General features: G+C 41.5%; 1 protein-coding gene across 2 annotated transcripts in view; it reads left to right on the forward strand.

Annotated features, from left to right (window-relative positions):
* LOC105937058 (syntaxin-10) overlaps positions 1-17,058 on the forward strand; it is a 33,282-nt gene that overhangs the window by 6,226 nt on the left and 9,998 nt on the right. Inside the window, exons 7-9 of one of the 2 annotated variants that reach the window (XM_036144877.1) lie at positions 1,512-1,618; positions 4,760-4,854; positions 6,736-9,168. In XM_036144877.1, coding sequence (XP_036000770.1) covers positions 1,512-1,618; positions 4,760-4,854; positions 6,736-6,812 — 279 coding nt within the window. In that variant the 3' untranslated portion in view covers positions 6,813-9,168. Of the gene's footprint in view, positions 1-1,511; positions 1,619-4,759; positions 4,855-6,735; positions 9,169-17,058 lie in introns of those variants that run through there. The other variant, XM_036144878.1, reaches the window with a different exon arrangement.

The following is a 17,058-nucleotide window of genomic DNA, read 5'->3' on the forward strand; positions in this document are numbered from 1 at the left end:
GAAAACAGCGTCACCTTTTAAAACAAGCTTAACATGGTAAAAGTTTATCTGTAAAGCATTTAAAGCTGACTGTAACTGATTAAAAGTACTGTTAGGAGAGGGACCAGGACAATATAAAACAGTGTTGTCAGCATATATAAACAGAAGTAGCCCCAGAAGTAACCCCTGTGGAACACCATTGACTGGAGGAAGAGAAGTAGAAGTTAAACCTCCTATTTGAACACATTGAGACCTGCTGGTCAATTAGTCGTTGAACCAATTAGGAGTTTGTTGAGACAAGCGGTAGAGCAGGAACACCGTATGAAGAATAAACAGATTTTTATAAGAAATAAAGGGTAGTAAACACAGAACATGTTTGACTGCGTTAATGCCAATAAATATTTCTCCACAGATTAGAGAAGGGTGAAGTTAATGTTGACATGGCATTCTTTTATAAAATGTACATAAAACTGGTTTTCTTGTTGTTTTTTAGAAATCGGAATTTTGCTGAGGGTATGAATACTCTTGAGCTTAGTTGTACAAAGAATGCCTACAAAGCAAACTGAACTAAAGCAACGTTGGTAAGGAGAGAGAGCTAAAATCCCTGAACAATGATGAGGGAGACAAAAAAAGCTCAATCTGAAGACAACTGCCTCTAGTTAATCCTTTTCATACAATGCGTCTGATTTCAGTTGTGTGGCATATGCTATTGATCTGATGCTTTTAATCCATTTTTGTGCCATTGCATGTGCAGCTTAGAAGCTTATTATTTTAACTGTAACAGCATTTCCTGTAAATGGCGACGTCAAAAAAAAAAAAAAAAAAACTTCCAGCGTAAAGCTTCCTGTTACCCCAAAGATTCAGATCGTTGTAACGTTTTCACACTAAGATCACGTGGAGGGACAAAAGATGAGTAAAGCACGTTGGACTAAACGCAGGTTAAAGATCTGTTTCTGCTTTGACGCTGTGAATGAAGGATTCCTTTCAGCGTCAGGCTAGATGAGGTGCTGTTTTTTGTTTTTTTTGCCTCCTGTGGTGTGGGTTGACACTGTTTAATGATGCAGGAGTGTCGTCACACATCCTGTCCTGCTTGTTCTTCAGCATGAGAATCTACTTTCCTGCGTTCCTGAGCAGCGTCTCTGTGTCGATGCACAACATTTTTAGCTGTCGGATTTTCTTTAGTGCTAAATTTCTGAACACTTAAACCAGCCAGATGTGCTTACTTGAAAGAGTAGAACTCCATTTAGACAGAAAATTGTATGGAGTATAAAAGATTCAGCAACTGGTGGAGACTCTTTAAATTCTTAAAAGTGCTACATGCTGTAACCTAACCTGAACATGAGCTTTCACTGTTTAAATGACAAAAACTTAGACTGCGGTGGGATTGTCATGTTTCCTGATGTGATCTTAGTTTTTCGTTATGGGCGGTTTTTGGTAAGGGTGACTATAAATGGTTTCTTGAAAAAAAAAAAAAAAAAACAACTAAAAGTGAATGTTGGTCAGTGGTGGGACTGAAGCGTGTCTGTGTGTAGCTGATCATGCAGGAGCAGGACGAGCAGCTGGAGTTGGTGTCCGGAAGCATCAGAGTCCTCAAAGACATGTCCGGACGTATCGGAGATGAGCTCGATGAGCAGGCCGTGTGAGTATTCCTGCTCGTTGTCACCTCTAGGTGGTTTGACACTCCTCAAGTGAGCCTGTTTACTGTAAATAAAGTAGGTTTAACCAAATGGTCACCAGTTACAAGGTGGTTCGGCTATTCAAATCCATGTATTGTGATTTGATTTATTTATTTTTTTAACCTGTTATACTGTTCACAGTCTCCCCTGGTTCTTTTATCTGGTAATGTGGTGTTTCTATTATAGACTTCTGTAGTAATAAAAAGACTCTTCAAACTGTAACTATATTTTACCATATTTAATCTAAAAGACAGAGGGATGTTTACAGATTCAGCACTGGGTTCTCATAACAGCACAACCGGTACCTGAGAACCCCGTTTGTTCTCTCACAGACATTAAACGCCAAGCACTTGTCCACCCATTCAGGGCGTTCCCAGTATGATATCAGTGTTCCGTTCATCACATTAGTGGAGAAGATCATGCAGTAATGCAGACGTCCCTGCTGACACATATCCCCCGTAACAGTCATTCTGTCCAGTCTAAGTGTGTCAGACACTTTGCCTTCAGAGTCCGTTTATCTGTCATTTCCGTGGGACCCAACTTTGCACTCCAGTCTCTGTAATCTCATAATCTCTTACATACACAAAACATTTTTTTTTCTTGATATAATTTATTTAAGATGGCCTATCTGCCATTACATAGCTCAATAAAATGTGTCCTTTTTAGCATTCTTCATTTCTTACTGCTCTTTGAAGAAAATAAGACAATTTTGGGACCTTCTGTGGAATATATCTTGAGTTTCCTTTAAGAACCTGTTATGGTGCGTCTGATTCGCGCGTTGTTGCTCGGCTGACATTTGGACAGCAACTCGTGCGGCCAACGAGGGCAACGCTTCACCGCGTCATCAAACAGTAGGAGCTTCTATCTGCTAACCTGACTCCGCCAGATAGATTTGCTCCACATATCCATCTGGAAACCTTCCGTTGAAGTAATTTTGGGAAGGGGCGAAAATACTGGTTAGCTGATTGGCCTATGTTGGTGATAGACGGGCCAAATAAACCAATCAGATCAACGAAGCATATGACGTACTAACAGCGACGACGAAAACACAACCTCAAGCTCTTGCCGAAACCAGTCGGGGGAAGAGCAAAAACATCGTTTCCTCTGAGAAAAGCCTCCAGAGCAGTGTTTTGCTCTTCTTTCAGTGAAGAAATACTCTGTAATTCCGATAAAACTTGCTCGATAGCCACGCTAACGCTAGTTTCATCGGCTGAAGCCGCCATGTTCTTCAGACTGAACTGTCGCGCTTCTCGTTGCGTCACACCTCAACCCGCCTCAAAGCCAACGCTGATTGGACGTTCGTTTGGTGAACGGCTCCAAATTTTCTTTAACGGAGAGTAGCCAGACTGATCTGCGAGTGAAAGCTTGAAAGCTCGCGAGATCAGATGGTCTCACGAGGCTATCTATCTGCTGTTTGCCAGTTTCAACTCAACATGGTGGACCGGGATTTAACCGAGCGAGTCATGGCGCTGTATTTAACGTGCAAAGCCCAACAGCGGCCCCGGCGTCCCTGCGTGTCCACCAGAGACGCTCCCAGGTCTGGGAGACCAGGCGCTATGACTGCATCACGGCTGCTTCCGTCTGTCCAGGATCCAAAACCTTTATCCCGCTCCGGGGATGGATCACCCGTACATCAGAGGTGAAGACAGCGGGAGATCCTAGCAAGAAGCCGGGCGTTTTGATTCCGTCTCCGCTCTGCTCCTTTCCCGTATGTCACAACAACATCCAGTCCCCGATCGGTTGACACGACGCAAATTGACAGAAAAGTTCAGATTTCTGAACTCGAATGAAAGTCATCGCGGGTTTCGCTTTTCTCTGTTCGCCCTTATCGCGCCGTTCGTATCATTAGAGACTGTCCTTCACTGCAAAAATGGATCTAAAAATAAGTAGTGTATTTATCCTTGATTTAAGTAAAATGGATTATCTGCCAATGGAATGAGTGTTTTGACCCCTAAAATGAGATGATTAGACATCCTGCACTTGAAATAAGATGATGGAGATGAATTGTTCTTATTTTGAGTGCAAAAATCTTACTCCATTGGCAAATAGTCTCATTTACCTGCTCAAATCAAGGAGAAATACACTCATTTTAAGAACATTTTACTTATTTCTAGTTCTGTTTTTGCAGTGAATTCGTATTTGCTCCTTAATGAGCCGCTACATGAGGAGAACATGTAATTCACTCGCTCGGGTCTCCTCATTTGAGTTTGGTGTGAGCGCACCATTAGGGGAGAGCTGGTTCTCCACACAGGACCCCTGGTGTGCTCTCCTCCGTGAATCAGAGCTTTTTGGCTTATTTTCAGTTTTGTACAGCTAAGTCCTGCCTCTTAAAGCAGATTCCCCCCTAACCCCCCCCCCCATCTCTTCACCAGAGCTGTAAGTAGCAACACAGCAATTTCTGAATAAATTGAAAACTGAGCTGCCTTATTAAAAGCTTTGCAGTAAAATGAAAGTATGATGCTCTCAAAAGAAGTTCTTAGTCTCTTTGCATCTCAGACAATCAACAAATCCACCAGTTTATGGGACCAAGGCAAGTTTAACGTTATTTTAATGCTCAATTGCAAATGCATTGTGCACTTTTATCACAAAATAAAATGTTTTTCTACTCGACCGTTATGAAATTAGTTACGGCTGTATCCACTGAGAACAATGTTATTTACTTTCATGTCATAATCAGTTTAATCACTCCTTCATTTATTTTTACCAGAGAGGATCCTTCAGCAGTCTTACTGTTGTGATTCAATCATTAAGTGTTTATATCAAGAGCAGAGGTGAAATCTTTGAGATTTCCAAAATATGGCCAATATTTTCCAATCAACCATGATCTGTAACGGGGAAAAAATTGACTTTTTTTAAAAGGATGAAACTGAAACGTTGTTGATATATAATAACTTCCACTGTGAGTTTTCATGCAGTGGGTTCTGTGAGCATATAAGACATCTGAATAATTACCAGTCAGGTTTAAATTGGCCCATTTCTGCTCACAAACACATTTATCTGCAGATAAAAACATGTTATATATGACAGCATGCTACAGGTACAGGCAGTTTTCTAGCATATGGTTTAGTTTATTTATTTGGTGTTTCTTTATGTTTTCCTTTTAGCATGTTGGGGGATTTTGGAGATGAGATGGACCAGACGTCGTCCCGCATGGATTCGGTCCTAAAGAAGCTCGAGAAAGTTTCTCACATGACCAGCAGTAAGTAAACGCATCAGATACAGGTTTGCTTTATTGGACATTTTCCTGTGATTCATCCGTGTGGAATAAACAGCAGGATGTGGCGCCTTTGTACCAAAACAGTCTGCTGTCTACGGTTGACTCCCCATACTTACACACATTGTCAATCATGGGTTTTTTTTTTTTTTATATTTTCATTCTCATCCAGGAGGTTGATCAGCAAGTAATTCCCATGTTTTCTACTTTTCCAGACTTAAATCTGCCCATATCAGACATTTTACATATAAATACAAAGATTCACTTTGAAGTTATAGTAAAATAACAAAGTTACTGTACTCTGGCTCTATGTATGGAAGCTGCAAATACAGAGGAAGGGAGGACATAAGGACACACAGAAGGAAGGGAGGGTTAGAAAGGGAGCGAGGAAATAAGGACACAAAGAAGGAAGGGAGGGTTAGAAAGGGAGGGAGGACATAAGGACACAAAGAAGGAAGGGAGGGTTAGGAAGGGAGGGAGGACATAAGGACACAAAGAAGGAAGGGAGGGTTAGGAAGGGAGGAAGGACGTAAGGACACAAAGAAGGAAAAGAGGACACAAGGAAGAAAGGGGAAGGGGTGCAGGGAGGAAGGGCATAAGGAAGAAAGGGTGGATTGGGAAGGGAGGAAGGGCATAAGGAAGAAAGAGGGGATCGGGAAGGGAGGAAGGGCATGAGGAAGAAAGTGGGGATCGGGAAGGGAGGAAGGGCATGAGGAAGAAAGGGTGGATTGGGAAGGGAGGAAGGGCATGAGGAAGAAAGGGTGGATTGGGAAGGGAGGAAGGGCATGAGGAAGAAAGGGTGGATTGGGAAGGGAGGAAGGGCATAAGGAAGAAAGAGGGGATCGGGAAGGGAGGAAGGGCATAAGGAAGAAAGGGAGGATTGGGAAGGGAGGAAGGGCATAAGGAAGAAAGGGAGGATTGGGAAGGGGAGGAAGGGCATAAGGAAGAAAGGGAGGATTGGGAAGGGAGGAAGGGCATAAGGAAGAAAGGGGGGATCAGGAAGGGAGGAAGGGCATAAGGAAGAAAGGGAGGATTGGGAAGGGAGGAAGGGCATAAGGAAGAAAGAGGGGATCGGGAAGGGAGGAAGGGCATAAGGAAGAAAGGGAGGATTGGGAAGGGAGGAAGGGCATAAGGAAGAAAGGGAGGATTGTTAAGGGGAGGAAGGGCATAAGGAAGAAAGGGAGGATTGGGAAGGGAGGAAGGGCATAAGGAAGAAAGGGGGGATCAGGAAGGGAGGAAGGGCATAAGGAAGAAAGGGAGGATTGGGAAGGGAGGAAGGGCATAAGGAAGAAAGGGTGGATTGGGAAGGGAGGAAGGGCATAAGGAATAAAGGGGGGATTGGGAAGGGCAAAAGGAAGAAAGGACACAAGGGAGGGTTAGGAAGGAAGGGAGGTTTAGGAAGTAAGGGATGACATAAGGACACAAATAAGGGAGGGTTAGTAAGGAAAGACATAATAGGAGAGTTAGGAAGGAAGGGAGAATGTGAGGACACTAGCAGACAATGAAGAAAAAGAAGAAAGTGAATACAGAACTTGAAAAGGAAAGAAAAGTACAGACAGGAATGTGCGAGAGAGGAATACAAAGGAGATAAAGTGAGAAGAGCAGAAAGAAGAAAGTATGAAAAGTAAGAGATGGAGCAAAGCAGGTAAAAAAGGATGATTGACAAAAAAAAGGGAGAAACAAAGACAAAGGGAAGCTCAGAATGACTGAAGGGCACAAGGAAGACAGGAAGGACAAACATGGACCTGTAGGCGTTTACATCACTTCCATACTTTTCTAGGCTGCGTAGGGACCATGTCTTTCTGTCACAGGAGGAACCTGTAACATCTGCTCAGCAGTTGTGCTTTTCTCTGCTGCACCCTCCAGGTCGCAGACAGTGGTGTGCCATCGGCGTGCTCGTCGTCATCATGATTGTCGTCCTCATCCTTTTCTTTGCTCTCTGAAGACCGCTGACCTCTCCGTGACGTTCACCTGCTCCTCCCTGTCAGGATGAATAGACAGAAACCGACGGAAAGAAAGGATGCCTCCTCCTTCCCCCCTCCCCCTTCAATCGCTCCCTTTACTCACACTGAGGAGAGAAAACGGTGACCCCGCAGAGAAAGGTTAAGATGCGATGATGAAATCTGCTTTTACTGGATCTGATGGAAAGGAGAAAAGCAGCAGAACTTGGCTAGAGAGAAACGCTAAGATGGTATTTAGGTGTTTTTTTTTTTGTTTTTCTTTTTGTATTTGTGCATTGCAGTTATTGTTGGTAATGATGGTACGTGATGTTGGGCTAAAACCCAAATCCGAAAAACGGCCTTGCTTCTTGAGATTATTTACATCATTAAGAACCGTGGGGGTTTGAAAAATACACTCACAAGTACCTAATGAAGATAAAATGGAAAGCACCATTCAACAGTGAATACGCCATTTTATCAAGGTGCGTTTTTATAGGTAAGAAGTACTTTCGGATCGTATGCATTTAAGTATTAAATTCACCAAATCTACCTGCTTGCGTTTTTAAACCCAACAAAAATCAAATTTCACAGGTGAGACGAGTGGCGGGCTGTTGCCTTAAATATATTTTTATACTATTTTTGTAATGTGCATTATGTTTATGTGCCTACCTGCAAATTAGAATGAAAATAAATCACCTACAAATTAAAGGTTAAAAAAAACAACAACAACGTGATTGAGCCAGCCTCAGGCGGTTCTTTTTCTAGTCCGACACGTCTGACACATCCACATCTCTGCTGAGGAGGAAATTGTCGGCCGTAAGTGAAAACAGTGATCAGTGTCTGTGGTCGAAACATAAGAGCTGCCGCCGCAGACATCCATCCATCCATCCATCCATCCATCCCTGTCGTAGATGCAGCTCGTGTTTGGTCGGAAAACGTTCAGGTCCCTCCAGGGAAGCGCTTTGTTTCCCGCCCTGAAGAGGATGGGGTGAAGTCGGGTCTGCAGGCGCCCGCCTCTGCACGCCGTCAGACGTTAAACGGCGTGATTGGCTGGGGCTGCGCTGCTCTCGCTGGCTGATGAGAGACGGCCTTGACTGGGAGCGAATGGGTTCGCCTCTTTTATTTAAAAGCCTCCGCTAATGAGGAGAAATGGTTGCTGGGCAAGATGTTTCTTTGTGTGGCCCAGAGTTAGGCTCACAGCTCCCTCTGCTGGATGCTGAGGGTTATGGTTTTTGTTTTTTTTGTTTTTTATCTTTTCAGGCAACACTAAGGTGTGTTAAAGCGCTGTATCATAAGCACAACGCTTTCATTTGTGTTTGTAAGCACATCCATATTCAACTTCTGTTTTTTTTAGTAATCCAAATGTAATTTGAACTTTTGATTTTTGTCTTAGAGGGGAAAAGTAACTTTTAATCCAGTTTGTCTTAAATCGGCTCCAATTCAGGATCCATCATCCTCCATGCAGTCGGGCTTGAAGATGAAAGCCTTCTCACTGCCGGAGCCAAGTGAGGTTTATTCCTCTATGTACGCATGCTTTTGCATATTTAAACCCTCACGCTGCAAGTAGAAGGAAACGAGGAAAAACATTTTTAATTCTTAAAACATGTTTTCCCACTTCTGTGTTACCGTTAAGATCGCTTGAACTAAACTGGAGGGGGTCAGTAACGATTAAGGTACCGGTAGATTTTTAACACGGCTGCTTTTTGCCATTAAACTTGAGCCACACCTCTGTGTTATGTACTGCTACATCTGATTTCACTGTATTATACCAGGAAAAAAACACTTGTTTTCAGAAGTATCATTCAGACTGATGTGCTGAGCTTCATTTCTTGGTTGGTTTGGCTTCAAGAAGGGCGGAATAAACCAACTCGAAGTGCTTTAAACCTTTAGCACCCAAATAATAAATGAAATGTATTCCAAATTAAGAAACGGATTATTTTTCCAGCCCTGTTTTAACAGTTACGAACCAGTTGCTTTAATGTTAACACGGATTTAAAAGGTTTGTTTGGTTAATTTGGATTGTTTTGGGGGAAATGTTATTTGAGGGGGTCCTGAGCTGACCGAGCGTTTAAAAACTGCCATCAGACGTGTCTTAAAATATGTGCCAGCTTTCAGGATTAATCCGCCTGCAGATAACGGCTAACAACTATTGTTTGTTTGTATAAAAAATATATAACTTATTGACGAGACAATGAAGACGTTTTTCAGACAAGGTGGGTTACATTGTGCTCTGTGTATTGTGACCATAAGAAAACTACAGTATGGTTTAGTTTTTTATTTGTCACTGTTCATGTTACTCAGTGGCCATTTTTGACTTGAGTCCGGTCTGATTAAAAAAAAAAAACTGAACATTGTCTAATTACAGCTTCTGAGTCTAATTTGTTTTATTGAATTTGTTCTTTGTGAAGTAATCAAGTTCAACTGGAAGAACCTTTTTACACTGACTGAGCTGTGTGCTTGAATGAATACAGTACCTTGCGTCTCAGTCCCTACTTTTATATATACCTTTATATATATATATATTTTTTTTTAGATATAAAAAGCTTTCACTTGCTTGAAGATGTGACACAAGTGAGTTTTAATTGAGAGGCACTTATCAAAATGGGAACTTCATCACATCCTTCTCTGGAGAACGGAACCATCATGTGAAATTGCATTTGGTTTAGCTGGAATGAGCAGAGCGCGGGTCCCCTGTGTCTGGACAAACCGTGAGTACTTCTGAAAATAACCCGACTGCAGTCCTGAGACTGACGTATTTACGCGTTTCGGGGACTCAGGGTTATTCTGCACGTACTAAAGGCAGAGGACCGCTCTCCGCTGCTGATAATCAGCCAAAACGTCTTAATTCTGTAGCGTCTTAAAGCAATAACAGGCTCTATTTACTAGGGCTGAACAATTAATCGCATTTTTAATATAATCGTGATTTAAAAAAATGCAATTTCCAAATCGCAGAGGTCTGCAATTTTTGGCTGTGTAACAATTAGGGAATCAGACGCGTCCTTTAGGTGTCAGTAAAATGTTTGAAGTGGGTTTGCTCCACATGGAAGGGAAGACAGTTGCAGTAGTAAGATAATCTAATTTTATTACTTGTTTTAGAGTTTATATAATCATACGTAGCATTAAGTACTGGTCAATCAGTTTAATACATAGACTTGCTTGTTGGTTGGACTTTGCACTTTATGTTCAACCAGGATTGATGTCCAATTAAATTAAAAGCTGTTCTCTTGAATAATATTCTGATCAATAGAAACATTAAAAGTTCATATTTAAAGTAGTCCTTGTTTACAAACATCTTTATTAAGAGACCATTTTTTGTTGCTTGTGGTTAATGCGGGGAAAAGTCAAAATTGCAATTTTGGTTGAAATATATTGTAGGTAGAACGCAATCATTACTGCTCCGAGTTTAGATGCTGTGGGTCTTTTAGCAACTAATCCACATGGCGAGGAAACAAATTGATTTGTTTGTATATATTTTAAAACACATGATAAATTAAACTGGAAAAAAATCGCAATAAATCGCAAAAAAAAATCGCAATTAGATTATTTTCCAAAAACGTTCAGCCCTACTATTTACGCAAGAATAGCCGACCTCCGATGAAAGTCACATTTTGACAGGAATAATTGCCACGGTGTCCATTATTTAAAGTTGTTTTATGGGCTCAGAAAACTTATACCATCTGTGATAAGAGCTTATACATGCAGTTGATACCAGATATTTACATACACTGTGTAAGAGATATCCTTTTCTTACCGCCTCACAGTCACATTAAATCAGTTGAGCTTTTCTGCTTTAGGTCGGCCTGGATTAGCAAAATAATTTTTTATCTGCTAATTGCAAGAATAAGGCTTCAAATAATAAAATGTGTATGAATTAAGATTACTATGCACTTAAAAAATGGTATCATTATTCCAGCCTTTGATACATTTTTGGTGCCAAACACTGTTGTGTCGGATCTCAACAGATTGAAAAGTCATCTGGGTTTGGTAAATTTGATCCACAATGTGAAACTCGTAAAACTTTATAATTCAAGCATTTTTCTTAATTATTGATAATTATGACTTGTACGTAATGAAAGACTAGCAAAATATAAAAAATTAATATAAAAAATCAGGTCAGGAGAAAGCATAATTTGCAGTGTTGGCAACGTTTCAATGACCATCTGTCTTAGATTATTCCCTGTAACTGTTTAGTTTAATTTCAAAGTGAGTTCTAGTGCAGAACTCACTTTTGTGTTAGAAAATTGACGTATAAAAGGTAAGAGTGCTCAGACACGCTCGGCATTAACAAAAATCGTGTCAAATGCTGTTTTTATTTTTTATCAGTCATGTAATTTTAAGGATACCGAGAAAAGTTTTAAGGGTCAACCAGGCCCCTTCAAATTCTCTAAATCTAAAATGGCGTTGATGGTTTGTGATGCAAAACAAATTTAGTGTATGTCACGTCGTTAATGTCTGTCTGCCATGGTTGTCGCCAACATAAGACTTTTTGCATTTTTTTTAGTTCCATTATTCCCGAATATCTCTTAAAAGTTGACACACAAAAGGATTTTTGCAGCACAGAGGGCAAACTAGTCACACCTTTTTATGGGGCCTAGTTAAACCTAGATGACCTGATCTTAAAATTTTAGGATAATTGGGAATGAGCAAAAGAAAGAAGAAAAAACAGACACAACTCAGCAGTTCAGTCTTGTTTTATTACAAATCTTTTATTAGGATTTCCATATTTTCCTCATTTTTTTTTTAAATCATCAGTCTGGTTTCTTTTTCTCTTTACAGTAGTTAATGTGCAATCATCTTTATTTCTGGGTCACAGTTAGGAATTCACAAGGTTTATTGGCACTTTGAACACATGAGGGAAACACAGGCGTGGACACGGGGCAGGGCAGAGGGGGCCGCTGGGGGGTGGGTAGGTGCAAGAAAGCATAGAGGGGGCAGGGCTGGGGGTAAGAGGTCTTGGGGTATGTGTGGAGTGGAGTGGGGGTGAGGTTGGGTATATTCTTTGACATCAGTGGACGCTACTGCATGGTTTTGTGTTTTCATCCTTTTTTTTTTTTTAAACCTTCAAAAATCTGCTTTCACTTTTTCATTTATCTGAGTTATGAAGAGTAATAAAGAATAATACCTCATGCTGCGAGTGCACACCTAACAAACTTTGATAGTGCTTCTATTTCGTAATGTACAGTTCATATATTTATATATTTATAATGGAAACTGAGGAAAGAAGATGTTCTGTAAGGTATCTTCGCCCAACAACACCAGAGACAAGGAAGAGAAGGATTTGTTTTTTTTTTGTTTTGTTTTTTAAGATGGTTGACGACGGTTGCTATGATCGTGTGCAAGCCCCGCCCCCTTCCCCTGCTATGTAGTATGATTCTGAGGTAAGACAGTTGACGTGAACTCCCGTTTCAGTAAAAAGCCCTGCACTGCTTGTGTTCAAAATGACCCGACTGCGCTCTGCTGAGGCTCGCCGGTTTGAATCATAAACAAAAACATATATATATATATTATGTATAAATTAACCTGCTTCGTAACGGCAACCACAGCAGTTCGGAAGCTGCTTGCAGAGCTGAGATTAAAGTCTGCTATGGCTGAGAGCTCCAGAGGTAAACTGGTGATTTATTTCTTTTTTTTTTTCTTAAACTGCATCAGCGACACAAAGATGCGCGCGCACACGTCCCGACAGGGTGCAGGTGAGTGGGCGCGCGTCCGCATCTCAGAGGTTTTCCCGTTTGTTTTCTAACGTATACATATACAGTGTATAGAGCTTTGTAAGTGTGTGTGTGTTTTTTTTTTTTTTTGTCTCTGGTGTGCGGGGAGGTCAGAAAGAGCAGAGTGGATAGACGTGGATTAAAAAAAAGTCCACTTATAGGAAGAGATGTAAAGAAAGCTGGGAAGATTCAGGGGTGCAACAGGTGGGTGAAGGTGGTCGAAGCGGATCCGCTGAGGCAGACGAAGACATGGAAGGCGATAGAGAGAAGGGGGAGGGGGTCAACTGTAAGGGCTTTGCCCAAGTATTGCCATCTTGATTCAAGAAGGTCCTGCGTTTCCATCCCGCCCGCGTCTCTTCTCAAGACGAGACAGTTTTTCCTGCGCGCCCTGATGGCACCGTCACTGACATTCCTGGTGGTCTTCAGCTGGGTTCCCACACAGGAGAAACCCACCTCCTTGTTTCTGTCAAAAACTGGGACCAAGTGTTGAAAACATGTCTTTGATGGACACTCTCCACTTTTTCCACTATTTGTCTTGTACAATCCCTCACCAGGTGGTGGGGGGTCAACAGGACAGAAGATGGGATGGGAAGGAGCAGCAGCCAGCATTAGCCTGCCACCTCCATCTTAGAGCAGCCAGTAACTATTTACTATTTACTGTTAGATATGTGTGTAAATATCTTTATTTACCTATTCTTTATTTTCTTTACTTTCTATTTGTTTGGTGCTGGAGTTTTCCCCCCCTGAAGGATTTTCCACAATGGATCAATAAAGTTTTTATCTACCTAGCAAACATTCTATCTAATTTATGAGTCGAAAACACAAAAAGTGTTGAAGGTACGCTTTTGCCCCAGGTCAGAGAACTCAGCTTGTGTTTTAGTTCTAATCTGTTGAGTCAGTGGCAGAAATAGTGATGAATCCAGGAGAACTTCCAAGCTCAATTTAAAGCAAAAGAAGGTGTTTGCCATTTAGAGGCTTCTTGATTTTGTTTTTCTAGTTAAGGATTTCCACAATTAATGAAGATAAATTTCATAAAATTGCTGACGTCTCGTACAAAATGTATTCTGATGATTGTGAAAGTAAAGAATTTCCATCATACAGCTCCTATGGTTTAAAGTAGTTCCATAAATGAAGAGAGAAAAGGCCTTGGAGTGGTCAACTGATCCACCACCTGTTGCTGTGCACTGCCACTCAGCTGGTTACAAAAGAGGCTGAAACACTTTTACGCTTTTTTGAGAAAAGTAAATATTATCAGCTGCAAAAAAAACAGGGACAGTCATGGTGTGGAAACCAATATCGCTGTCCTCTCCCAGTTAACCTACTAATAGCTATAATACTACAGCTAAGCATAGCTAATTTTATATTTTTGCTTACATCTATGCATCAAGAATCAAATAAAAAATAAATGTTACATAATGAACTATTATTTTAGCCACAGAATGAACAATTGTTGCATTCCAGCTTTAAATTAAAGCACTTATGCTTTATGTTTTTGTTTCATAGCTGTCTCAATTGCGTGATATTGATATTGTTACGCAGGGTCGGTATGCCATGAGCATCTCAATTGGGCCCATGCCTACTTTAGATTATTGACAGGATATAGAAAAACAACTAAGTTGGGAACGAAACCTCCGCCAACTGTTGTGAATTGGCACAGGGTCATAGGAAATGTCCATCTGGTACTTAGGTGACTTTGTTGCTCTTTGCAAGAACCTGTCCCTCTTGCAATTGCAGGTGGCAAAAAAAAAATAAAAAATAGCTTGCATAGACACATGGTGGATCTCAGCAAAAAATTATCAACAGCATTAAGACATGATTTCAACACTTGCTTGCTCAAAGTCCTTAAAGTAGGATTTTACTGTTTTCATTTTTGAGACAATTAAACAAATCTGTTGAAAACAGCCTGGAAGACTGATCGTAGATTAATGAAGTCACTGCTTTCTTTAGTGAAGGACAGTAAAATGAGATCCTCTGTGATTAATCTGAGAGTCCAATGAATCATCAGGAGCACCAGGTTTTAGCTAGGAGGTGGATTTTCTCTGCTTGTGCAGATTTCCAGTCCCGTGTAAGAACCCCCTTCAAATGACCAGCAGTCTTCTTCCACCCAAACTGGACCGTCCCCCCCCCGTCTCTCACCCCGACCTGGTGGGAGACGGCTTGATCGGTTCACCCTTTATCATTCCTATAATAAACAAGTTTATCTTTCAGAGAAGAAAAAAACAAAATCAAATAAAAAGGCAGCAATAGTACAAAAAAAAGGTAAAAACAATAAAAACAAGGAACTTACATAGAAAACAACTTCTCATATTAATTCTACAGTTCCCGCCCCTGCCCCATCGATCCAACAAAAAAAAAGTCCCGCTTCTGATGCCAACGTTCAAACCACAGATAGGAAGTGACACAGTGAGCGTGCTCAGAAAGGTGCAGAGGGCTTTGGCTCTACAGGAAAGTTGAGCGCTCCCCAGAAGGTGCTTTTTGTAAAGACTATTCCACTCTCTCCAAGTCACTATTTTTTTTCCCTCTCTGTGAGTCGGCCGCCGAGATGAAATCAGGACTGAACTGATGCAGACTGACGCGTGGATGGAGAGTTTGGAGCACAGAAACAGCTGGAGAGCTCTTTGATTTTTTTTTTGGAAGTCATGTCAGCGTCTTTCAATCTACTGACAGCTTTATTTGGCATTGTGCGCCTGCAAGCTGGGGACGTGTTTGGAGGGTATGCAGTAATGTGGGATTAGTCGAACAAAAGGCAGAGGCTCAATGGAGTCTGCTGTTAAGGTGCTCGGAGGAATACAGTGATCGACTCATAATTACAATCATAGTTCCTGCAGGATCACTGCTTTCTGGGACACCCCCTCCTCCCGCCACCTGGTGACTTTGGCAGTTGCCGCAGCGGTTGAGGCCCCCCCACTCCTCTAAGCCGCACCAACTGGATCTCGCCACCAGGGGGCGTCTAAAGAAGGATGTAAAACATTCAGGTAGCAGCTCATGCTTTGAAAAAAAAAACTGGTCCAAGAACCAGTTCATGTAAACCTGATCGGGTCGATTAATACTTTAGGTAAATATAGACTTTAGAGCGTTGGGTAAATTTGCATTTGTGACGTAATTTGGTAAAAGCAGACTTGCAGGCTTGAAATGAAGTGAGGCTCTCGCAGCATTGTGTCTCGCTAAAACGTCCATCCGTTTCTCAGCCGGCCCCTGACCCTGTCCAACGAAATCCTCAGTACAGTAAAAAACAAAACATCTGGTCCAGCATTGAACACCCACACCCGCCCTCCCACCGCCCACAGCTCCCCAGTCATACTACAGTTGCAATGCAAAAATATGTGGTTCTCTTTTTTCTAAACTATTTTACACCTAATCAATGGTATCAATGGTTTACACAACTCTACGTACAGGTGTTAAAGATGAAAAATTAGTAACATCTCCTTTATAGTAACTCAAGGTCTACAGTACGCTAACTCAAATGTCAAACAGAAAATGCAAAGCGCAACAGAAACTGAAAACGGTACAATCAGGCATACCATTAAAACAATCGACAAAAAACAAAAACAAACTCTGGCCCGACCCAAACTTGAGGCCATTGCTGGCCTACAAGAGGGGAAGCAGCATGTGATTAACAGCCTATGGCACTAGGGGATCCAAATCATTATTAGAGGTGCATGGAGAAACCGAATGGAGACGCCATCAGCTTTATCAGCCCTGATCAAAGACCAGCCGGTCAGACATAAGGAAGAAAATCAGATCTTTTTCTGGTGAGTGAAGGCAGCATACAGAGCTGCAAGGTTGTGATTACGACGACGATTCCTCGGTGGTGGCGTTGTTGTTACTGAGTAAAGAGGGCTCAAAGTTAGCAACTTTTAGCATCGGTGTAAGAACAATGTGAGAGGAAGCACAGATGTAAGAAGCTGTTTAATAGGAGACAGTTCTCCAGGACATGACAACACTCCTGGTCATTCGGCTGCAGGAAAGCGAGAGAGAGCAAGACTTTGAGCAGATAGCAGGATGGCTGTCGGGTAACATGCTGGATCTGGAAATGTTGGCAGCCTTTAGGAGATTCTAAAATTGTGTGGAGTGATACACTCAGGTTTTAGTAATGCTGACTGCACCAACCTCGCCTATTTCTAACCTGAAATGTAAACTCCATAATAATTTTGAAACAGTCTAAAAACTGCTCTCTCACACAGTGTAAAGTCGTGTTTTGTCCTTAAAGTACATAACAAACGGCCACTCATGGCAGGAGGGGCGAGACGAAGAGGATTTATGAAAGGTGTAGTTTAGTTATAGTTCTTCAAGAGAAACCCATCGACTCAAATTGGTGATGCCTTATCAAAGCTTTACAAAAAACAGGGATCACAAACCAGCTAAAAAAAAAATCAGTGCATCTCTTACCTCTTATCCATTTTGGAGTTCAAAGTAAAATGTGCAAACCTTCGTTATGAGCGGCGCATTCTTTTTTCTTGGCAAAACACACAAACATTCATTTGAATTAAACAACAACCCAATGCCGTACTTCTAAAACACGATGAACATACCGAAGCTCC

Source organism: Fundulus heteroclitus, chromosome 13 (assembly GCF_011125445.2).
Source record: "Fundulus heteroclitus isolate FHET01 chromosome 13, MU-UCD_Fhet_4.1, whole genome shotgun sequence".
Taxonomy (NCBI): Eukaryota; Metazoa; Chordata; class Actinopteri; order Cyprinodontiformes; family Fundulidae; genus Fundulus; species Fundulus heteroclitus.